Raw genomic sequence first — 24,003 nt, forward strand, 5'->3', positions numbered from 1 at the left:
ATTTTTTGGGTAACACAGAAGTTCTAATGGAGTTACCCCAAATGACCATTACTTTATGTTGTGACAATTCAAACACCAATACTCATGAATTTTTAGTTCTAAGATCAAAACTGCAATTCAAAGACAGATACTCATGAATTTTCTCTTACCTTATTTTTTTTGTTGTTGTTCTTTGCACTATGGAAATGTCAACAGCACTCCTTATACAAAATTTTCCTTGTATTGTTATACATTTGGAGTGCATGATGACTTTTTTAGAGTGCTAATAGCAACTCATTTTTTATACAACAATATTCTATTCTAAATGACAAAAAAAATTAGGCTAAGCCGTACAATGAATCAGTCATAATTTAAACTCAACACAAATACTATACATTCTTGCAATCATAATTTCTCTTCTAGTTTTTCTTTTCTCCACTTACATTCTTGTTTTCAATTTGGTGGCTACCTTACAAAAATGCCCCTTTGTTAGGAAAACTAGTTTTTGTGTCCTAGCTCTTTTGACTAGTACCAATAAACAGGCCTGGTATTTATGTCATTAGTTGTCTAGTCTATTTAGGGTCCCTCTCCAATTTATACTTGATTGGTGATTTTTTTTCTAAGCACACCCTCCTCTCCAATGCCCTTATGGCTTCATCCTTCATGAGTATGCTTAGATCTTTCCCAAACAAAGGAACTTATTGCCCAACAAAACTTGCAATTTCTTTTTTCTTTTGCCCTTTCCACTCACTCCAATTCTGACCCAAAATTGCACTCTGCTATCTATATCACATTCACGAGATATAATCAAGGTAGAAGAGAAAATGCAAAATAAATAATAAAGAACCAGCAGTTAGATGAAAACTCAATAAATATATCATTTTTATGATATCCTGTTTTAGTTTTTTTTATCATATTTTTTTTATTGTTTTGTTATTGTGAAATACGAGAGAAACTTACATGGTACAGATGCATTATCGTTGCCGTCCCATGCCAATGAAGATAAAAACTTACATATATCTTTTTTTCATTGAAATGTGATGTTACTGTAGCGATGAACCAGTGCCATGTACATACCTCTCATGAAGGACATAAGTATATTAGGTACTTATTCTCTTAAAAGTGGGATTCAACAGCCTAGTCTATTAGAAGTTGAACTCAAAACTACCTATTTAATAAGGGTAGAGGTACCACCACACTATAAGGTCAGTGACATCAATGAACCTTTGATGCATGAGGTTTATAGTACATGAGCTATATACTTAAATGTTTAATGGATAGATTGATTACAATAAAAATATTCAATGTTCACCAAATATGTAAACAAATTTTAAACAATAGTTAAAAGAAAAGTATCTGATTGTTGGTCCAAGAATAAATAGAGTTTCTGATCTTAGGAGCAAATGGATAGGGTCATGAATTGCAAGATATATACTTCAAAGAAAAAAAATAAAATAAATATTGAATGAAGAAATAAAATAAGGGGCATGACGGATATAATGGCCGATGGTGTTGGCTCAAGTTCGTAGGGGGACCGGGGACATTCTATCGAGGGTCTGGTTCCTTCCAATTGCTTTGAGTCGGGAGAATGTGTAAGTTGATGGTCAACCGCAATTCGGGTCCTGATGTGTAGTTTGTCTCACTTAATCCTCTATGTCTACGATCAAGTTTTCATACTTTCAATATTTCATAAGAAATGTTAAGGAGACTCTTTCAAAGTGAGACTCTTCATGGATTTTCTGTTATCTTACAATTTAACGACAATTTTGGTGCCAACATTATAAAATAATGTGCCAAAAACATGAAATGACAGAGAGTCCCACTTTTAAATCTCCTTAGCAGTTCTCATATATCATTGATTTCCCTATAAAAAAAAAACACAAATAGCCGATGGTGTTGAGAGCTTTAAAAGCAAATTTAATTAGTTGCAGTGATTAATTTCATGGCTTATGGCAAGGAATGTGGTTATTGACGGGTGTGAGGGAGAGAGGAGTTTGGGTGTTGAGAGCTTTAAAGGTTTTTGTTTTTCTTTGAGTAACCTAATTGTGGGAAGTTGGAGTTATTGTGTATATTAATGATCCATAGATATTCAAGACCTTCCTTCAACTGTATACAGACTCTTCTCATTTAATGGCCACTTCACACACCTCTTCCCTCCTCTTTCCCATCTCACCGCTCTCTCATAAGAATCATAACTTGGCATTTGGTGTCCATTTGGTTTTCAACTATTGGCTTCTAGCTTGGCTAGCTTAGCTCACCTTCAATTGAAATCGAAGTGTTTTTAGCACTTCAAAATAGTTATTATTAATTTCTCTCTTATAGAAATCAAGGGGAAAATGGAATTGGAGGATTTGGAGAGTGCATGATAACTATTTTAGAGTGCTTACATGTACTCTTCTAATATTCAGAACAAGAGAAACATCTACAAAACTGTTCATGTTGCATTTCAGCGTTGAGTCTCAACATTCCACTTAAAACTCGGCATTTGGTTTACATTTGGCTAGCTTAGGTTGCTTACTTTTCAGGACATGAGTTATATATGTTAAATTGTTCTTGCTACGATTATGTAACAATCCAGTAAATACTTGACCTTTGGTCTACAATTGGCTTCTAGCTTGGCTAGCTTAGCTAACTTAATTTTTGGATACATGCAAAAACTTGTGAGGTTGTCCCAATCACCCGATAGATCCGGCTGTTACAGTAGTTTGAGCTTGGGATGAGTTCCAGCAACATAAATTTATAGTAATTTTGGGTAAAGACTATTCTAAAGTGTTAATAGCAGTTCTATTTGAATTTTGATGACTTGAAAACTTACGTGATTGTTCTTGCATGCCAAGTGGCACGATAATCAAATTAAAACTTGGCATTCGGTGTACATTTGGCTTTTAGCTTGGCTAGCTTAATTCGCTTACTCTTGAAAGCATGAGTTGCTCTTGCCACATGACAATGTTGAGTGGTGCAATAGTTTTGCTAAAATTTGGCTTTGGTGTACATTTAGCTTTTAATTGTGGCTTATGCATGGCTTGGATAACATACCTCACTAAATTCGAGACATAAAAAACTTATGTGAAGTTGCTCCTACCCGATATCACTATTGAGTTTCACAATATATAGTCTAGTTATGACTTTTAAAATGTTTTTAAAAAAACTTAAAAATCGGTAATCAAATTTGAACACATGTCATATTTTAACTGAATCGTTGCGTTGCATAGTATTGTCATATGGCAGAAGTTATATTATTTTTCTTGTACAGTATACAGTCCATGGAGACCAAATGCATTGCTAAGATTTATATAGTTGGGTGTGTTAGGGTGGCATCAGGATCAGGGGGGTTGGGGGTATTAGACCAAGGAGTTGAGTTGGTTAGAATTTCACATCGTAGGCTTTAATAGAGAGCTGGCTTGGAGCTCTCTCTCAGCTATAATAATCAGAGTTAATACAACCAACTTGGAATGCACGTCATGCATGCGTAGGCCAGGTTTCTTTTAGTTGTACCTTCAAATTTTGCCCCTTAGATCCTCCCTTGCAGTTGTGGCCAAACTCCACCAGCCTATATAACTACCAAAAAAATTTCCCAACCATTTGACATATAATCCAATCCAACTCGATCTCTCAACCTCTCAACTCTCCCCAGCTCTCAGCTCTCTGTGTGTGCTTGTGTAAGAGAGAGAGAGAGAGAGAGAGAGAGAGAGAGAGAGAGAGAGAGAGAGTATAACTACTTATCTTTGAGTGATTGAATCAGCTAGAGCTATGGTTTCTTTTCAAGCTCATCCTCTTTCTCCAATCCAAAAGAAGGCAATCCCAGACTTTGAGAATTCATCCAAGAAAAGAAAATGGGACGACGATCCATACGATCATACGGAGCAACTTTTCGAAAAACGTGTGAAAGTACCACAAAGCACACCGAAATCCTTGTTTGATATCGAGCTTCACCTTGAGACTCCATTGCCTTTGGAGTGGCAAAGATGCCTTGATATTCAGGTATATTTTATATATGTGTGTGTGTTGTGTATGTTTCAATTATATAAACATAAGTAACAAAGATAGCATACCGTTAGATAACCATTTCAGTTTTTAGTATTTTACTTCTAAATAGAAACTATTTTTTTTATCGATCGTGTACATGCAGTCGGGGCAGATACATTTTTACAACACAAGGACTCAGATGAAGACTTCAAGGGACCCAAGGAGGAGCCCTGAGCCACCAACTAGTCCAGCTGCTGATCATCATCGTCGTCGTCGTCGTCCCATGAGCCTCGACCTGGAGCTCAACCTAAGATCATGTGATCAATCCAACGCTAATTCAGACATTTCATCAACACACAACTTCAGTGCTTTGTTCATGGAACCCCACAGACCAACAAAAAGTAACCCTATTAATTTAGGGTTTCATGTTGATCATCACCATCAGCAGCAGCAGGAGATGGTGGCCACTGTGTGCATCAAGTGCCACATGCTGGTGATGCTGTGCAGGTCTTCTCCTGCATGCCCTAACTGCAAGTACATGCACCAACTTGATCAGAGCCCCCCAAACCTATTCAATTTCAAGCCAAGGCGTACTAGTAGCTTCATGTGTTAATTAATTAGCTAGTAATTAAGCTTCTGCTAATTAAGACTAAGACAAGGCATGCCATATGATTTAACAGTTAATTATATATTCTGTGTTATACTCTTCCTGGAGGGTTTAAATTTCTGTCAATTTATAGCTTCATCTTCCTCCTCTATTAGAAAAATGACTGGTAAGAGTGCTAATATATATATATATATATATATATAGAGAGAGAGAGAGAGAGAGAGAGAGAGAGAGAGAGAGAGACCTCTCTACCTAATGTAAATATAAATGAAGCTTATTATCCTACTACTAAAGTTGTTTAAACCATGGGTGTCGGTAATCATGGTCTGCTACTGATTATATATAAATGCTCTACCTTTCTTAATCTGTCTCAAGGATTTTATTTCTTTGCTTTATAAGTATATTGGATGAGATCGAACCATCAACCGTTGCAAACTAAAGACGATTTATAGTGGAGGTCTACAATTTACTGGCGTAGGTATCATCATCGCATTTATTATTATTTTATAGAATTATAAGTTTTTTTTACGGAATTATTGGTAACACTCTAAAATTCTAATTCTGCATTCTGAATATTTTATATTTTGAAAAAAAACACTTTTATGAGGCAAAATTAAACTTCCAGCGTGATAATAATAGTTGTTTATTTATTATTATTATTATTATGGTTAGGATGAAACTGGTGTCAGCATATAAGTACACGCATCTCTTATTCTTTTTGCCTTTTTATTTCTGATGAAATCTCACCGCACATGTTTCCCCGACTGTTAACAAGGGCGACCTTTTACTTTTTGGAGGAGTTAAACTAAAAGATTTACCCAAATGTTTTTAGGTAATTGAGGTTTATAGTGAGATCAAAGTAAAAATAGCCAACTACAAAACTGATGAACTTCTGGGAAAAAGAAAATACCAAGAGCAAATGCTGCTCATGCAGCCAGCTGACACTAGAAAATAAAAAATTTCATGGTAAAGACCATAAAAATGTAAATTAAAACCCCTGATCAGATGAAATCAACACGGGAGTGGTTAATCATTCACTGTCAAAACATAACATGTCCGATATCCAAAAATCCATTAATATCCATTAGGAGAAAGAACATTCTAAACACGAATCGTAAAAATTACCAGAAACGGAAAATGTTCAACTATAGAGCAGCATTCAAGTCAATCTTACAGAAAGACGAGGTCCCTGAAAAGTTACCATGTTAGAAAAGAAAAAAACGATGAATTGTCACTGTGTATAAGGAAGAAAATTTGAATGCTAATCTTCCCTTCTGTGTCTAATCTTCTTCTGTGTATCTACATCTTGACCTAAATCGACGAAACTGTAGAGATCGATGCTAATCTTTAATCTTCTGTGTATTTTCATGTATCCTATGCAAGTACCAACTTTGCCAGCTGCGGGTTTTGTATAGAATTTGAATTCATTCCGTACTGATTATCGGACTAAGTAATCTCTCAATCATCTTCAGCTTTCCTGTAAAACTTTATTGTTGTGCAAAAATGTTGGGTGCTGCCCTAGGCTCTCTGGAAGAGGTTCTGAGCTCCGATTGTAAGTGCTTGTCTCAAGAGAAAAACTTGCCATGAGGGCAATATGGTCTGATGACCATTTAGCAGATGGAAGGTAACCTTCTTTGTCAAGAAGCTCCAATACGCTGTCAAGCCTCAAGCTAGCAGCTGCAGGAAAGCATTATACATACAGTCAACGAAAACGATGAATAAAACAAAATTCAGAATGTGAACAAGGTGTTAATTATATACATCAGAAAGCCTAAACAGCAATGCCGTATGCTTATACATTATGAAAATGCAATTACTCTCGTAATGTATTCCATGATGTACTATAACAAAAATGTTAGATTTGCAATGCCTTGGAAGCCAATAAGAAAGAAATACACGTTGCTATAGAATGAACCGATAAGAAACTTTCACAAGATTTTAAATACATCCAATTAGATATAGTCATTGCTAGAAACGTCTTTCTGAATCGTTCTACATAAGCAACCTTGGGAGGTCAAAATATTCTTTTTCTAAAGTTTACCCTATAAGTTTCGTGACTGAATTTAGAAAGAACAAAAAATAAGTTTACCCTATACATCCAATTGCATATTATTATATGCAATGCCACTTTCCTGATACAGTTGTCTGACTATCAGCCCAGTATTTTGGTAGAACTTAATCAACACATACATGAAAGGATAAAAAAAAAAAAGTCGTACCCAGTGCACAAGGCTCCCGCTTTACGCAGGGTCTGGGAGAGGTGAATGTCGGCTAGCCTTACCCCTATTTTATGGAGAGGCTGCTCCCAAGTCTCGAACCCGAGACCTACCGCTCATGGGCGAAGGCACTTGCCATACATCATACATGAAAGGATACTTTTGGAAAATAATTTAAGCCTCCTTAAGATGCTTGGATCTCTCTTAGAAAGAAAAAAAAAAGAAAAAGAAAGTGAAAGCACCTAGCTCTCGACTCTCAAGTGACAGACATATAAGTAGTGGACAGAAACCTATGAGGTCTTTCAAAAGTATAATTTGTTAATACAGATTCATATTGAACTTTCAATTACTCATCATACACGTTTTGTTCAAAGTTTTAGCAGAGAAAAATCAGATACGTTATAAAACTCAAATGGTACCTGTGTAGAATATATAATCTAAAGTTCCAAAGAAGGATGGTGTGTGGCTGGTGAACAAAGGCTCCCTGGTTTCAGGATCCATCTTCTCACGTTGGTGATCCTCGACCCCATCAGACTGAAAAAAAGTTGCATATGCACTTACCTGGAAAAGAAAAGAACAACTTTTCAGCGCTTTAAAATGATCACAAAAACGATAAGCTCTGCAGAATTCAAATTCTTGCAAGATGTTCAGAACCTCAACCAGCTTTAGAGGTGCGGGTTGGGATACATTGTTCAGTAGGAGCTGAGATTAAAAAAGGAGCAGAGAATTGGTCAGTAGGGAATTAAGGGATACATTGGCCTTACCAGATTCAATGGATGAGAAAGCTTGAGTGTCTGCAATATGCCCGATTTATCAGTTTCCTTGATGGGAAGAATCTCAACTCTGGCCTTGCTTATGAACATATAAGGATCACTGCAATGTTGAGTGTGAATATCAGTCTAACCTTCATTTATCATCCCAAGTAGAAATAAATAGTCGCCAAAGTTAAGAAGAGAAATATATGGAAAGAGGAGGTTTGGTTTGTTAGGAATAATAATTAATATATCCAATTGGATATATTAGTTCAAGAGAAAAATGGAATCAATCAATGAGTGCAAAAAATCGTAAATGGAAAATCAGGGACTGTAGCAATTCTTCCATCATAGTCTCAGAAGCCAATCAGTAGCAGTAGCAGAAGGTTAACCTCTGAGGCAGAGAGTTCAAATCTGCACAAATCAGCAGGGGAATCTTCAACTCGGCAATTTTCTCAAGTGCATGGATGAGGGTTACAACCTTGTACCAGAAAAGAAGCGAGTCAATTCTGCTTTTTAAACTCAAAACTAGTAGAAGGAAGAGTTTCATTTTACACACTGTACCTGGAACAATTTAATGTCTGGATTTTGTACATTTGCATGTATATGGGTATTTGCCTATGGTCAAAAGGGACAACTGTGTCAGCAGTCAGCACTCGAGGATTTATGATATAAGGCTGTATAATTTGAAATAGACATACTACCACACAAATTCTAGGTCGATTGCCATCAGAAGAGCCCTCATTTTCCACCATTTCTAATATAACAACAAGTGCAACATTGTCCTACAAAATCGAGTACAAGAAGCTGATATAACAAACAGTTGTGAAGCAGAAACAAAAGCCACTAGAACATAGTGAAGAGTAAAAACTATACGAGAGTCTAGAGATGTAAACCTTCAACAGACGGAGAGCTTCTTTTTTCTGTTCACCATCCAATGAATCTACAAAGGGCTTTGCTGAATTATTAAACTCAAGCTGCAAAGAAAACCAGAACCATTAAATACCTCCAGCATGCATATATTCACATAGATAGATTTCCTTGCTTTTTCTCCATTTTCGTGGTAAGTACAAGCGAGAACTTCCTCACCTCATATGTTGCAATTTCTTTGAAGCGTTGATCACGGTAAAATGTAGCACATCCATCAACTGTAAGCTGGGACTTAAACGTAAATATCTGAAAGACATCCATTAAACTCATATTACCATGATATAATGCCATCAAGCATTTTCGGTTAAGTGATTGTCGTTAGACCACATAAAGCAAAAGATATGCTCCCACTTTTCTAGAAGAATTTATATATCAACAAATTGGTGCAGAAATCAGAATGCACATTGCACAGAACATTTGGGTAGGGAGGTAATTAATATGATTAAGAATTCAAATGCACAAAACTTATATTTTTAAAATATTAATTTCATTATTTGTAACGGAAAGCAATGCAAAAATCAATATTACCTGGGCGAATGAATTGGATGTCTTAAAAATTGTATTTAGATTTTTGAGTATCAGCAAGTTACATAGAACTGACATCCTGTTACCTAAAAACTTATATTGAACAATCTCAAGGATGCTTTGTCCAAGTCTTTGATGAAAAGGCCATAGGAAGGTGGCATACTAATGTGTCAAAGTTCGTGGACACAATTAACTAGGAAAATGAGAGGGCTACAGGGCCTTTTACCAGACTTTTTACCGGGCCCACCTTGTAGCAGGACATTGTTCATACAGGATTCTGTATGAAACTCAACCTACTTACCAAATGCTGATGCCTACAATCACAGTGCTATGCAAGCAAACCAATATTTATCTAACAATTCATATACTTTTAAACGTTAATTATTCCAGATGCAGTTCATACTGTATAGTAATGCTTTATTACAAGTCAGGTTAATGTTGGGGAACAAAAAATCAAGACCAACTCTATCTATAAACAAAATAGGTCAAGCTCAAATTTTATCACAGTTGCCCTGTAATTTGACTTTCAACCTACTAATACGAAGTTCCATACACCTTGCAATTCCTCTAAAAAGTAGGAATTGGAGGTTTCAAACCGCAGGCTCATACCGTGTTAGACAAGCATTGAACTCCAAGTGGTTAAGTTTTTAAGGGGTGGGCCAACAATGTATACTACAAGGACAATAAAGTAACAACTCAGAAAAAACAAGCGAAGCTACATTCCAGAGCACCATGTTAACCAATTCTAACCGTGGCTGCAAGGGTGCATACGTTAGGCAAAGGGATACTATTCTAAGCAGTAAATCCTGGAAGTGCATGTATTTCTATTAAACAGGCCATATCACCTTACCTCGGTCTTTTTCTTCTTGTATACAACCGAGTATCCATATTTTGCCAACTCAGGTTTGAGGAAATTCTCAAAATGATCTTTCTGTACCTGCCCGTACATGAGGAAAAATATAAAAAATAAAACGGTCTTGGGCAATGATCTCGTAAAAACATATGCATTTAAGAACAGAGTAGTTACCTCTTGGAGACATAAGATATCTGCGTCATAGTCAATGATCTCATAAAGTAAATTTTGCTGACGATATGCCCATGAAAGAGCCCAATCTGGGCAGTAATCGTGCCGGTTACTACCACTAGTAGCAAGATAATCAGCGAGAATATTATAGGACAGCACCCTAAATGTTACATCGTTAGAAGAGTGTTCTTTGAGGTCAGCGATGCAAGAGTTCCACATTGTACAACGCGGTGGATGAGGAGGAGGATAAATCACAGGATCTGTCACTTCGATTCTTGCTGGGCACAATTGTGTACGCGTTGAAGAATCAACAACTTCAACTTTTAGCCTCAGACAAAATCCAATATCATGCTCCGTGGGTACATAATATTCCCAAGGTCCCATTTCAATCCATGTTTTCCCATCTTGTTCCACCGCCTCATCAGGTTGTGAATCGTCATCCGGATAGCCAGGTAAATCAGGATAGGAGCCATAAGGCCCAAAACTCTTGATGATTTTCACTGCTTGTGGATCAGGATCTGCAAAATGATGGTGCAACTTGTGCTTGTTCCAGGCAGCCATATAACAAGTGTTAGAGCAATAGTAACTTATCTTGGTATGTCGATTTTGACCTACACAAACTCTACACTGAATTGTGGACAGCTTGTCATGGTGGACAAAACAGCGAACCTTCTCTTGATTGGAAGACGAGCAAACATTCTCTCGGTACCTACAATATATAATAATGAGAGATTTTAGTAAGACTGCTCATGATAACAGCAGTGCTACCGTATACTGGAACGAGTACTGAACAGGAACCCGCCATAGCAGGTTCTGCGATTCAACAATAAGTTGCTGTAGTACAACAATTTCAACACTTTGGATGCACGAAAAATTCCATTTTTTTTTTCTATATAATAAACCGTCTTCTACTTCATTTGCATGTGAACGTATTTTGGCTACAACAAAATTATTGTTATTACCAAGTTATTACTGTATTGGTTTTTTTTATTACCAAGTTATTATCCTTTCTTGTTCCGTATTGTTATTTTGTTTTCACTATATTGTTAATATTTTTATTATTGCTGTAACTTTTATTTATGTTGATCATAATTACTGCTATAATTATTCATTGGTATGCCTAAGTGTCTGAAATTTGAATAAATAAGGAAAAAAAAAACCATCTCTTTAATTATAATTATATATCATTATTTTAGGGAAACAAAATTTCATGAAGCCTCTTACAAGCGCCTACCTTTAAGGAAGCAAAATAAAAATAAATAAACATAAAAAGCATCAACTTTTCATTTATTTATTTATTTCTTACAGATTTAGAAATACACTTGGACAAATGAAGCCATTTTTCTCAGCCAAAAAACAGAGAAATACACTTGGACAAATGAAGCCATTTTTCTCAGCCAAAAAACAGAGCAATAATATTGACTAGAATTACCCATTTCATAAGAAATAAAACAGAAATTTTATTACAAGAAGTAATTTTGATTGCTTTGAGCAAAAAGAAGAATGTAAAACTTGATTTTGGTTCAAGAAACCAAAACCCAACTCTCCAAATTAGGACCAAAAATCCTACTTGTCCTTATTGGGACTAAATTTCACCAAAAATTCACTAAACAAAAAACCTCTGTTTCTTTAGCAACCAAAAGTTTAATAAAAACCCCACTTACAAGCCATGCATTGTGATTAAAACCCACATGAAGAAACAAGAATATATTCATACATTCATCAAGAAATTAAAACCCAGAAAGATTAAGAGAGCGAGAGAGAGAGGCTAACCAGGTGCAAGAATTCTCGTGAGGCGGGAATTGAAAAGAGCCTTTGGGTGTGACCACACGAATGTAGGGCTGGAATCTGCAGCCGAACACAGGAGCATTTGAAGGAAAATCCAGAATGAGTCTCCAATTGGGGGACTCAGACGACCCAGATTCTTGAGCCATTGAAACCCAAATGGCATTACCAGAAAAAATGGGATTTTGGCGCAGAATGGGAGGTGGGTTTTGCGGAAAATGGGATTTTTGATCTCTTTTAAGCAAAAGATTGAAGCTTTGTGAGAGAAAAATTAATGGGGTTTTGGGGGTTTTATCAGAGGTTTTACGCGGAGGAAGATGGAGAGGCCTCTCTCTCTGCTCTAATTATATTTTTTTTTTTATCAAATATTTATATGTAAATAGTCAGTGAGAGGGAGTATTTGTTTTTTGTGTCTTACCGCTATTTTTTATCTGCAACAAATTATGAATGAAAATTGATAGGAAAGGAAAAAATGATTTTATTTTTATTTTAGTAAAATTAAGAAATAAATTTTCTTTTGTGTCGTAAAGAAATTAGTTGAACTGCGAAATGAAAAAAATAAAATTGGAATGATAATTTTGTAGTTTCATTAGCCAAAATTTTCTTACTTGTACTTGTAGTTACTTCTTAAGTCAAATCCGATTTATTATTTTTTTCCTATACAAATAATCTTGTGTGTCCTTCGTTGTAGTTACTTCTTAAATCGAGTTTGATTTATTGGTGTTTTTCACCTTACAAATAATTTAGCGTTGTAGGTACTTAAAAGGAATTTTCAAACCATCATTTCTTAGGTTTTGCGACAAAAATTAAATGAATCATGGTAATGTATACTAAGAAAAAAGTTTCGTGTATTCGTAGTAGTTTGCCTAATGAATTATGTTCTATTAGGTTAAGTTAGTAACCTCTGATGAATTTTTGGACAATACAGAAAATGTTACAGTGGTATAGTTGTATGTATTCTTCATTGTAGTTACCCACTTCGTCGAACTTATCTAAACGGCTTATTAACAAAATTGTCCTTGTAAACAAAAAAATGGTGAAAAAATCAAATTAACCTTGTCAACAAAACTAAAGAAAAATAACCAAAAATAAAAGCTATGGGAATATAATAAACTAATCATAAAATCATAAAATAATTTTACTGTTTAATTTAAGCCTCATAGTCACGTTGCTATATCAGTTGCCCTCATTTTCTTTTCCATGATTTTCTCCTAAATAAACTAAAATTTTAGTGGCGAAATAGTTATTAAAAAACAATCGATAAAAATATATGAACAGTCTCTTCAATGACAAAAAATCATTTGAAGATTGTCTAGCAACCAATTTTATATTTTTATATTTTCAAATTTTTAATAAGCACATGTATAGCATGTGTACAATTGCTAGTTAGTTTATATTGACACTCCAAAATTCTTATTTTGACTTTCAAACTTTTTATTTAAAAATAAAAATACACTTTATAAGGAGTGTATAATGATATTTTTAGAGTGCCACGTAGAATATTTTACACATAATTTCGTGTATATATATTGTTTGTTGTAATTATCAGATACCATCCAATTTTTAAGAACAACTTATTAATTTTTTGCAAGTCTTTTTCATATACGATAAGACCGTGAAATATAGTGATCTAGGGTTTACTATAAAGTTTATTAAGCTTGAATGCTAATTCAACTCATTTATAAGTTTAAACCAAACTATGACTAAGATTCTGCCACCAATTATTGTATTGTTGTTTGTTTATTGTTTGGGTCAATTTAAAGGATTAGGGCTTAATTAGTGTTTAACCTCTTGGTTTTATAATTCAAGTACTAAAGCTTGACTCTTAATGTCTAAACTTAACCAAGCTTTTATGATTTAAGAGACTGGCTTAAAGTGGTATTTTTTTTTCATGCTTTGAAATTAGGAGTTTGGAATCCGGAATGCATGACTTGAAACTCAACACCTCATCCACTAGAATATTCGACCACATGCAAGAATGAATAAGGACATTGACATTTATCAAATTGGTTGTTTTCATCAAAGAATAACCAATATTTTGGTACCAGACTAAGGGAAATCTATTCGGTTCTTTGAATTGCTCTATGGACACTCTATGTGGTACAATTTTATAAGTTATAAACATTATTTGTCACTTAGTATTACGGTCTAGTGATATTCTACTTCACTTATAAGTGAAAGGTCTTAGATTCGATTCTTTTGATCGTCTCTATATTTCGGGCAATCCTTGTTGTGAGGCAGTGTATTAGTATTGGGTAAAAGATTTTTTTTTATTTTATTATGAGTTTGTTTATAAATGTTGCATGAAAAAGTCTTTTGAGTACTACTGAATTTTTGGGACTTTTTTAAATAAATGAATCATCAATTTTCTTTAATTTATCGTAACCGATCCTCTTCGAATTTAAAAGAATTGAACTCACTCATCAAATGATCCGGATTATTGAAATTTGATTCAACGACTACAAACATAAGACTTTCTAAAAGTTATAATAATTGTAACCGTTGGTTTAAATTTGAATGACTCGAACCATTTGATCATTGAGCTCAGTTACTTTGGGTCGGGAGGGGATTCGCTTCCTAATTTCTCTAGGAAACTGGATTATACGGATAATTGTGGCCCACCTGCCCAGTTTATACGGAATTGGGACCTGAATTGGTTCGTCGTGATGACGTGGCAACGACACTTGTGATTGTGAAGAGCGGGATTCCAAAATATTTAAAAACTCAAAATTTCAATTCATAAACACATACACAAAAAGTGAAGCAGAATTCGATCGATCGATCGATCGATAGAGAGAGAGAGCTATGGAGGGAGCAGCAGGAAAGAACATAAAAAAAAAACGGAGGCGGCGGAGCTCTGAGATCGGATGTCGCAATTCGCTGTGCAAAAGCCGCGCTTCTTCTCTCTTCGCTCAAATCATCGCCCGCTCGCCGCCGCGACACTGCAGTCGACGACGATGACGACATTGCCGTACGTATTTGCGTCATCTCTAACTCGTTACTACGTAATTTCGTATTAGCAATCACAATTTTGATCGGAATTTTGAAATTTGATGATCAGGAGAAGGAGATGAAGAAGGAGATCGGAGATCTGAAAGTGGAGGTTGCGAGGGAGCGACTCAGGAACAAGAGGATCAAGATCTTCGGCTTTCTGGAGCTCCTTCTTCTTGCGTTGCTATTTGCAGTTTCCGTTTTCCTTTTCATGCTCGCGTTCGAAGCTGGAGCTTCGTAATTGCTCTTTCCTCTGTGGAAAAATGGAGTTGCAGTAGAAAACAAGTAAATAATTAGCGGCGGGAAAGCTGATTGTTCCTAATTTTTCATTAATTTTATTGAATTTTTAGTTTCTTTTGGTTTGTTAATTTGGTGGGGTTTGTTAATGAAATTAGTATTAGTCTGTTACTGTGATGTGTCAGTGCCTACTATTTAAGGGTGGTGCTGTTCATATACTTTTTTTATTTATACATTTTTGTTAATTTTTTTCTATTGATCTGTTTCAATTTATTCAATCAGATAGTTAAAAATTGAAAAAAAATGTTTGAGAAGTAAAAATCGGTGTTTAGCATCATCATGATACAAATTTTTTTACATATATTATTGGCATAAAACACCACAGTAATGGTATACTCGTGTTATATAAGTTATTTTCGTAATTGAAAGGTCTTGAGTTTGAATAATTTAGTCTGTTTAGATGAGTTTGATATTTACATTATTATGACAATTTTGCTGTGTAGATTAATCAAATGTAAAATGGACAAATCCTCAAACTATAATGTATAGCCTATCTCAGCCGTCAAAAATGACAGCTCACAAATTGCCTGCATGCGAGAAATTCAACTGATTAACAACTAATTCAAATTGATTCACCAAATGCCAGTGGCTCAAATTAACAACCAATGCAACAAATTCAACAAGCAATCGATATTTCACGATCAAGAGTGTAGTACTATTTGTAATAGCTGTCATTGGGCTGTTATGCTCATTACTAAACTTGTTGAAGAGATGAAATATAACCACCGGAATAATCGCAACTAAGTCTAAAACCACTAGAGTCCTGTACTATATAGTTACCACGTCAATATGAGTGAGTGCTAATTACACTATGACATTGTCCAATTTGCGAGCTTTCTTGGGTTCAGCTGCTCATTCTTCTACTTACCGACCATGTCGGTGCCGGTAACTGTGGGCAGCTCGGACTTCTCCGCAAGCACCATAAGCCAAGTTTCACCCCGCCGGGCCTTGGAAGCGTGCTCACGCCACATTCTATGATGGTGGCTCCATAACATTCAATACGAGAATTGACATACTTTAAACAACCCAAAAGACCTAAGGCCTTGTTTGTGATTGAACACTCATAAGTACTTTTGCTAGAAGTTCTTTTAGTGGATTCAACTTGAAATTTTTATTAAAAATCCAAGCGTGCTTTCTAAAAAAGTACTTAGAAAGTGCTTCATGGACAACAAATCATTCTGAAACGTCATGGTTTTGGACACAAGTACGATCCAATAGATAGGATATTAGGATCATAACAAACATTCTTAATAGGTGGAGCTTGTGGCTACCATGATGTGGTTCAAGAAGGCTATGGCCTTGAGACAGTACCATTGAGCAATGCATAATCGACATTCTTGCGGTGCATGTTGCGAATGGTGCAAGCCCGGTAGCCAACTCTTCGTGTTATAGCAACCAAGAAAGAAAAAATCAATAATATCGGCACAATATCGCCGATATTATCGTTTTTTTTAAGTTCCGAAATTTTTTTAACTATCCAACCTATTTTCGTTAAAATATCACAATATTATCACGATATTTTCAAAATTATCGACAATATCAACAATATTTTATTAAAAAAATACTTAAATATGTTAAAAAAACTCAACACATAGTTAACTTGATCATGACCCAAAGGCCAAACAAGTTTTGGTTATCTCACATGGGGAGTGTGAGTTTTATAGGAAAAATTCATTGCTCACTTCCTTGCATGGGCGATGTGGGACTCGCCAATGGGGGAAAAAATCAAAATTTCGGCCGAAATTTTACACCCACTTTAAACGGCCATAACTTTGTCAAAACTCAGCGAAATCAAGCAAGACAAAAACGAAAGTTGTAGCCTTCGAAGAGAGGAAGAGAATGGTACCTCACACGATGTCTGAATCGTAATGGTTTGGCCGTAAAATTCCTCGAAAGTCACTGAAGTCGCTGAGGTCGTCGGAAACTGGGTAAGATTCAAATGAGTATAACTTTTTCAATACGCAACGAAATTGAGTGAAACAAAAAGGAAAGTTGTAGCCCTCGAAGAGACGAAGAGAATGGTACCTCACACGATGTCTGAATCGTAGTGGTTTGGCCGGAAAATGCCTCGAAAGTCACTGAGGTCGCTGAGGTCGTCGGAAACTGGGTAAGATTCAAATGAGTATAACTTTTTCAATACGCAACGAAATTGAGTGAAACAAAAAGGAAAGTTGTAGCCCTCGAAGAGACTAAGAGAATGGTACCTCACACGATGTCTGAATCGTAGTGATTTGGCCGGAAAATGCCTCGAAAGTCACTGAGGTCGCTGAGGTCGTCGGAAACTGGGTAAGATTCAAATGAGTATAACTTTTTCAATACGCAACGAAATTGAGTGAAATAAAAAGGAAGGTTGTAGCCCTCGAAGAGGCGAAGAGAATGGTACCTCACACGACGTCTGACTCGTTGTGGTTTGGCCGGAAATTGCCTCGAAATCTACTGAGGTCGCCGGAAACTGGGTAAGATTCAAATGAGTATAACTTTTTCAATACGCAACGAAATTGAGTGAAACAAAAAGGAAAGTTGTAGCCCTCGAAGAGACGAAGAGATTGATACCTTGCACGTCAGCCAAAATTCAATTGACACACTCCTAGCTTCCAAAATTCAATACTTTTACTTTATATCAAGTTGAAAAAACATAATCGGCATCCAAATTAAAGTTTAATCTTATTCAATGTATTGATTTTCAATCGTTAATTGATATACTATAATTTGGAACTTCAACGCCTAGACGCATGCTTATGTGTAAGAAATTTAAATTGTCAAATTCGGCACATTATTCTTCATCATTTTATTCACTTCCCTTTTTTTTTTTTTTAATATCCTAAATAAAACCTCCAAATATTGTACTAATTAATTATATATAAATGATTATGGTGTGTTTAAACTTCTTTCATTAATTACTACATATTTTCTACACTCACAATGTTTGCCAGCTCGCTATGTAATCAACTTAAATCAGTTAAATCCATCATGCAATGCATTTCCTTCCAATTTTTTGTGATAAACTAATAGATAATTGACTAAATAAACATCCTACAAAGTTTCATTAAAAATTTCCAAGTTTTTCTTACAATTTCCGTGGTTTCCATGTAATTTTTATCGATATCGATATTATCCCGATATTTCCATCGATATTTCCGTGTTTTCGGACTACCGATATTTCCGATATTACCGATATTTTCTTCCTTGATAGCAACCAACAGTTGCCCTCCAAATTGGAACCCGGCGAGTGACGACGGAGGATGGTGCAATCCGTTGTATATTTAGAAAGAAATTTGGATCAATTTAACACAAGAAGACTGCAGTTAGACTTGGATTTTTTGTAGTACTGAAACTGTACCGCAGGCATTATATGTTCCAAACGGGGACTCTCTCCTCTTGTTCGTTTGAAATTACTAATTCGAAGCAGCAACAGCAAAGGAGAGCTACTACGCGACCACCGATTAGAGCCAATGATACTCTGCCTCTCTCTCTGCTTCCTACTTTGGTTCCTTGTCTCTACCCAAGTGGATATGATGGCGTGGTGGCGGCTACAGATAGCCAAAATGTAACTATCAAATTGAAACTATTAAATTTTCAAAACGCAACCAAAATGCGACTATCAAATCTTCAAATTTCACATGCCCCAAAACCCGAACAAATTATGCAATCAACCCGCTGGATTCGCATTCAATTCAGTTCGATTTCGATTCTGCGTACCTTGATAGTGAGGTTGGGAGGGAGAACCTAGGCGAGCGAGTTGTGCCTGGAGGAGCGCTTCCTGGCAGAGCGCTTGGTAGCCGATCGATGAGTTTGGTTTGACCAGTGTCGAACTTGTTGACTTTTTTTTATATACCCTGTAATCTTGGGATTCTTAGTGTTTAGTGTTTATGTACATTAAAAAGTGGGAGTCATTGTTGCTACATGTATATTTAATGAGAAAATTAATTGGGGCTTAATGAATATAATATTTTCAATAAATAAGATACTTAGTTAAAATGTCTAAATATGTTGAGACTAATTTGAAACAATGTAAAAGATTGAGGAGTTTTAAGGATTTAAACTTGAAATTTTTACTGTCCAAATTGTAACGTTCAAAAAAGTTCTCTCCCGAGTCGGTGAGAGTTTTTCCTCTTTTTTTGAGACTCCTTCTCACCTATTGTGTGAAGTTTTGCCCTTGGATTTTCCGTTTGGCCGCCGATCCTAGCTATGGCTAGGGTCAGTGGTTGCACTTTTCTTTTTCTTTTTGCTCTTCCTTCCCTTCTTTTCTGTTACAGTTCTTCCCCTGCTATCCTCCATGATCAGCGTGACCTATGCATCCATTATTCCTACTCAATTATTTCCTCAGATCCATCCAATCCCTCCCTCCATCTTCATGTCCCTCATACATCCACCATAAATCCGATCTCTTTTCTTTTCGATTTGGCTCCATCCTTCATCAATTTATCCCTATATTCGGTCTGCAGTCACTGTTCACCGTGGTCTGTCACGGTCCATCGAGAAGGTGTGTCGAGCTCCGATTTGCATATCGGCTCGGGTGTTCGTACCACCTCCTTCTCCTGGTCTGCCTTTATTGGTAGTGTTGCTTGTGGGTTTCTCACAGGCTTCTTTGTTTTTGGCTCCTTGGTGGCTGAGTTCAGTGCGGGTTTCGTTGATGGATCCTGGGGTCTTCCCTCCTCTCATCTATGAGGTGTTGATTGAAAGGAACTTTGGCGTACGTTGGTGTACCTGGTTCCTGCTATCCGTGCGGTGCTGCAGAGGCGGCTGTAGCAGAGGGATAGGGTTCTCTTTTGGTGTGTCTGTGTTGTTGGGCTTTAGCCTTTGCTTCGGCCTTTTGTGTATATTAGCTCCTTGTACTTTATTGGCCTTTGCCTGGAATGATATTTCTAGTTTACCAAAAAAATAAAACATCGTAACGTTCAGACAAATAAAAAATGTAAGGTAAGAAATTGACTAAACAAGGAAACCGACTTGACTGTGCGCGGAGTGAGAAATTTTAACCATTGTCCGTAGGAGGGAACTGGATTTTATACCATGCATGTTTCATGTTTGGCGATGGAAGCAAAGCTGCTGCTACCGGATCCGCCCTTATTTTCCTCAATCCTTCTTCCCATCCCCATTCCTATCCCATTCCCCCCGCCTACTCTCCTCCAATCCCCCAATCCCATTCCCGCCTCACTCTGACTACACCACCGTTCACACCCTCCAAATCCAATCCCATTCCCACACCTAACCAAATGGACGACCCAAATCCCACCCTTTTCATCACCGGCGGCCTGTTCTTGGAACCCACGGTTCCCAATTCCCTGCTCAATTCCGTCGTGTCCTTTCAGAAGAACTCTCGGTCTTCGGCTGTCGTTTCCGGCTCGGGTTTGTCGTACGGTTGTAGGCTGAGAGCGGTGGCCGGCGGTGGGTTCTTTTCGGTGAGCTTGAGTAGCGATGGGGTTGTTCGGGAGTCCAAAGGGTGTTTGGTGCAGAACGGAGATGAGGGTTCGGAGGAGGCGGAGGTGGAGGCGGCGGTTACAGAGAGGAAGAGAGAGAAAGTTGGGGTTAGGAGTGGTGGGGCCATGAATACCACCAAGCATTTGTGGGCTGGTGCGATAGCCGCCATGGTTTCCAGGTCTATGTTCTTTACCTTTTCTTCATATTTTTCATTCAATTTCTTTTTGGGTAATTTGAGTAATTTGTAATTCTTAATGTATATTGTTTAGAAAAATTATGGAATTGATTTTCCCAAGAATTATTTCGGTTGATTGCATAAACTGTTAATTTAAGTAAGTTGATTTTCCCATTACTTTATTTTGAATGGGAATTTTATGAATTGAACAAAACACGTCAATCGAAATTCGAAGAATGGGAATTTTATGTTTCATTTACAATGTGGTTTTAGAGATTATCATATCGAACTTTGGAGTTTCTTTTTCGTTAACTGCGATTTAGTGCCTTATATGTTGCTGACTGAAGGTTATTGTATCAGAACTTTTGTGGCACCTCTTGAGAGACTAAAGCTGGAGTACATAGTTCGCGGCGAACAGAGGCATTTATTTGAGCTAGTTAGGACCATTGCGGCGAATCAGGGCTTGAGGGGCTTTTGGAAGGGGAACCTAGTCAATATTCTTCGTACAGCTCCATTTAAAGCAATCAATTTCTATGCTTATGATACTTACAGAAAACAATTGCTCTGCTTCTCCGGAAATAAGGAGACTACAAATTTTGAAAGATTTGTTGCTGGTGCTGCAGCCGGAATTACTGCTACCATACTCTGCTTACCTCTTGATACGGTAAGTGATAGTTTCGAATTTGGCCATTTGACCAATCACTAGCTGAAAAGTGGTTATTCTTCCAGGTTGATATATAAATTCAAGTATCTGTTTAATTCCGAAATGTGGTGATACAGGTAAATGATATAGTTTCTTCTTTTCCCTTCCATAACCTAAGCCAATAGAAAGTACACGTAATTGGGAGTGTTTAGCGAAGGTATCTAACGTATGATTTACTTGGGAAATGTTGGTCATTTCTTCTTTTCGAATACACTTTATTAAAGGGGAAGAACATACTTCCTTTAGGTATATGAGTTATATCTTTGAATATGCAAGCTATTGTCATCTCAGGTCCAAGATAGTACCTGTAGCACGGCACTATAGCAATAATATGAATCTCAACATCCTTTTCATAAATTCTGCTATGTAGCATTAATTCAGGCTTATGCATAAAATTGGGCGTTGTGGATCTTTTAAAAGTATTTGACGTGTCAAATTCCCTGAAGAAAACTCATAAAAATCCGCAATTAAGATGCTGTATGGAGTCCCTTGCCTGCTGAAGGTTGTATTGTATCTGTATGCCCACTCTACACGGCTAATGCCACTGTGATATTTGCTGTGGTGAAGCGTAAATTGATTTGGATTTGGGGTATGGTATTGCATAAATAGAGGGTTTCTTTTGCATATTGAAAACAAGGTCTTCCTTTTGATGCTTAGATTATTTTTTAAGGGAAAAAAATTATGGTTGGCCTTTCTAATTAAAGAGATACAAAGATCTCCTACCTGTAAACAAAGCACTTTGTGGATCATGTCGGCATTGAGTTTGTGTTCTTCAAAGTTAATCCACTATCACCTAAAACTAACCCCGAAATGACTTATATCTAACTTAGCTGTTGTGTGTTTCAGATTCGGACTCAGTTGGTGGCTCCTGGTGGGGAAGCCTTGGGTGGTGTGATTGGTGCTTTTCGCCACATGATCCAAACTGAAGGGTTCTTTTCCCTTTATAAGGGCTTAGTACCCTCCATTGCAAGCATGGCACCTTCAGGTGCAGTTTTCTATGGTGTCTACGATATATTAAAATCAGCATACCTGCATTCACCTGATGGAAGGAAAAGAATTCACAAGATGAGCCAACAGGGGCAGGGCTGGAGTGCTTTGGATCAACTGGAGTTGGGACCGATGCGGACGTTACTATATGGAGCTATTTCTGGTGCTTGTGCAGAAGCTGCCACATATCCGTTTGAAGTGGTGAGGCGACAGCTTCAACTACAAGTCCAGGAAACTAGAATGAGTGCCTTGGCAACTGGTATTAAAATAGTTGAACATGGAGGCGTCCCAGCTCTCTATGCAGGACTTATTCCCAGCTTGTTACAGGTATGTTATTACAAGGATCACCTTTTGCTTAACTGCTTTAGTGTTTTATGGAAGTTAATATGGTCAATTAGGTGCTTCTGGAATCATAAACATGGTCATAGCTTCTGCATTTAAATTGGGGCAATTTAGCCAATTTGCTGGCATATTCTTATTTAGATGTCTTGGTTTCCACGGCTTTGAATTTTGATAATATATCTAGATTCCTTGGTTAGAAGTTCTGCTATTTGATTTTATCATTTTGTTTTTTATCATATCTTTGCTCTTGCTATATTATGTTGTTGTGATTTGGCTCATCAAAATACCAAGGCCAAACAAGTTTAGGTTTCCAAATTCCAATTGGTGTTGAGAAAGAGTGCACAGCTTATTGCCCATAAGAATTGTGAAATAGGTTTTTCTTCGTAATCCCAATCAGTTTAGGATTGGGAAATAAGTTAGTTTTCCCTATTCTAAAGGGATTTAGGAATCCTATACTGTTAAGGCATGTAACCATTGGTCTATGAACTATAAATAAGCTTGTCATTTGCTGTTCATTCACATGAACATCAGAGAGAATACAAGGGTTTTCAGTAAGTTCTTGTAACCGACTTATTATTCTCCATAGTGTTGGTGATTTCTCATGGGGGATCACACGTGGAGTAGGCAAAGTTGCCAAGCCTTGCTAAATTCTTTGCGTTTGTGTGTGGTGTGTTTACTTTATCATTCATATATTTGCATAGCATCAGCTTATAGGTTTACCCTAACACCAGAGACTATCAATAAACAAGATAAACTAAGGGAGATTAAAATCTGCATATGTATTACAGTTGGGATGGTACATCATACATGGCTTCCAAACTGAGTGATTCATTTCCAAATATTGCGTTTCTGTATTAGCCTTCCAAGAAAAACAACATTTTTATTGGGCCATACTAAGATTTGATGTGCTTCTATGGAATCATTTATTCCATTTCCGTAACACTCTCCATTCATTTCCCGTGGTCCATTTCTCTCAAATTTCAAGCATTAAGGTTATGTCTTTGTTCTTATCTTTGGTGTTTTGCATACTCAGGTACTTCCTTCAGCTGCAATAAGTTACTTCGTCTATGAGTTTATGAAGATTGTTCTCAAGGTAGAATGAAGAGATACAATGGGTATGTCTGAAGGTATATGATTGGAGGTTTCATGGCAAGCTCGGAGGAGCACTTGCTATAAATTCAGAATGGTAGGATTATAGTGATTTTTGCATTGAGTAATGCTAGTGAAATCATCAATTTAAACCGTATGACGTGGTTGTTGATTATCGGATTATTATTAAGTGTTGATTAACGAGCTTATACCC

General features: G+C 36.7%; 3 protein-coding genes and 1 long non-coding RNA gene across 5 annotated transcripts; 3 read left to right on the plus strand and 1 right to left on the minus strand.

The window, feature by feature from the left end:
• The first annotated feature begins 3,729 nt into the window (after window positions 1-3,729).
• Window positions 3,730-4,558, plus strand: LOC103453327 (protein CURLY FLAG LEAF 1-like). Its single transcript, XM_008392867.4, has 2 exons — window positions 3,730-3,960; window positions 4,109-4,558. Exons 1-2 carry the CDS (start codon window positions 3,730-3,732, stop codon window positions 4,556-4,558), a joined length of 681 nt encoding a protein of 226 aa, XP_008391089.1.
• A 1,000-nt stretch (window positions 4,559-5,558) lies between these two features.
• LOC103453326 (carbon catabolite repressor protein 4 homolog 1-like) lies at window positions 5,559-12,070 on the minus strand. Of its 2 annotated transcripts, none has more exons than XM_008392866.4 (11): window positions 11,773-12,070; window positions 10,003-10,708; window positions 9,826-9,912; window positions 8,610-8,696; window positions 8,417-8,497; window positions 8,225-8,305; window positions 8,085-8,138; window positions 7,913-8,001; window positions 7,533-7,641; window positions 7,188-7,329; window positions 5,559-6,229 (listed from the first exon to the last, which is right to left on the minus strand). In XM_008392866.4, exons 1-11 carry the CDS (start codon window positions 11,931-11,933, stop codon window positions 6,021-6,023), a joined length of 1,806 nt encoding a protein of 601 aa, XP_008391088.2. In that variant the 5' UTR covers window positions 11,934-12,070; the 3' UTR covers window positions 5,559-6,020. The 2 variants fall into 2 exon arrangements, with proteins under 2 accessions (XP_008391088.2, XP_017192397.1); XM_017336908.3 differs by having other exon boundaries at window positions 8,222-8,305.
• Window positions 12,071-14,529: 2,459 nt separating this feature from the next.
• On the plus strand, window positions 14,530-15,269 carry LOC114826368 (uncharacterized). Its single transcript, XR_003775180.2, has 2 exons — window positions 14,530-14,755; window positions 14,846-15,269. It is a non-coding gene; the product is annotated as an uncharacterized lncRNA (long non-coding RNA).
• Window positions 15,270-19,871: 4,602 nt separating this feature from the next.
• On the plus strand, window positions 19,872-23,998 carry LOC103424091 (probable mitochondrial adenine nucleotide transporter BTL3). The gene is made up of 4 exons (XM_008362166.4): window positions 19,872-20,671; window positions 21,029-21,332; window positions 22,218-22,685; window positions 23,734-23,998. The coding sequence occupies exons 1-4, from the start codon at window positions 20,097-20,099 to the stop codon at window positions 23,800-23,802; spliced, it is 1,416 nt and encodes a 471-aa protein (XP_008360388.2). The 5' UTR covers window positions 19,872-20,096; the 3' UTR covers window positions 23,803-23,998.
• Window positions 23,999-24,003: the final 5 nt, after the last annotated feature.

Source organism: Malus domestica, chromosome 08 (assembly GCF_042453785.1).
Source record: "Malus domestica chromosome 08, GDT2T_hap1".
NCBI classification, from domain to species: Eukaryota; Viridiplantae; Streptophyta; class Magnoliopsida; order Rosales; family Rosaceae; genus Malus; species Malus domestica.

Bases quoted from the DNA above. Each gene is read 5' to 3' on its own strand.
- LOC103453327 (XM_008392867.4), top strand. From the start codon at position 3,730: ATGGTTTCTTTTCAAGCTCATCCTCTTTCTCCAATCCAAAAGAAGGCA. The intron at 3,961-4,108 runs GTATATTTTATA...GTGTACATGCAG, and splicing joins AAAGATGCCTTGATATTCAG to TCGGGGCAGATACATTTTTA.
- LOC103453326 (XM_017336908.3), bottom strand. From the start codon at position 11,933: ATGGCTCAAGAATCTGGGTCGTCTGAGTCCCCCAATTGGAGACTCATT. The intron at 8,139-8,221 runs GTATGTCTATTT...TTTTGACCATAG, and splicing joins GACCTAGAATTTGTGTGGTA to GCAAATACCCATATACATGC. The intron at 7,642-7,912 runs GTTAACCTTCTG...TCAACATTGCAG, and splicing joins TTGAACTCTCTGCCTCAGAG to TGATCCTTATATGTTCATAA.
- LOC103424091 (XM_008362166.4), top strand. From the start codon at position 20,097: ATGTTTGGCGATGGAAGCAAAGCTGCTGCTACCGGATCCGCCCTTATT. The intron at 20,672-21,028 runs GTCTATGTTCTT...TTATTGTATCAG, and splicing joins ATAGCCGCCATGGTTTCCAG to AACTTTTGTGGCACCTCTTG. The intron at 22,686-23,733 runs GTATGTTATTAC...TTGCATACTCAG, and splicing joins TTATTCCCAGCTTGTTACAG to GTACTTCCTTCAGCTGCAAT.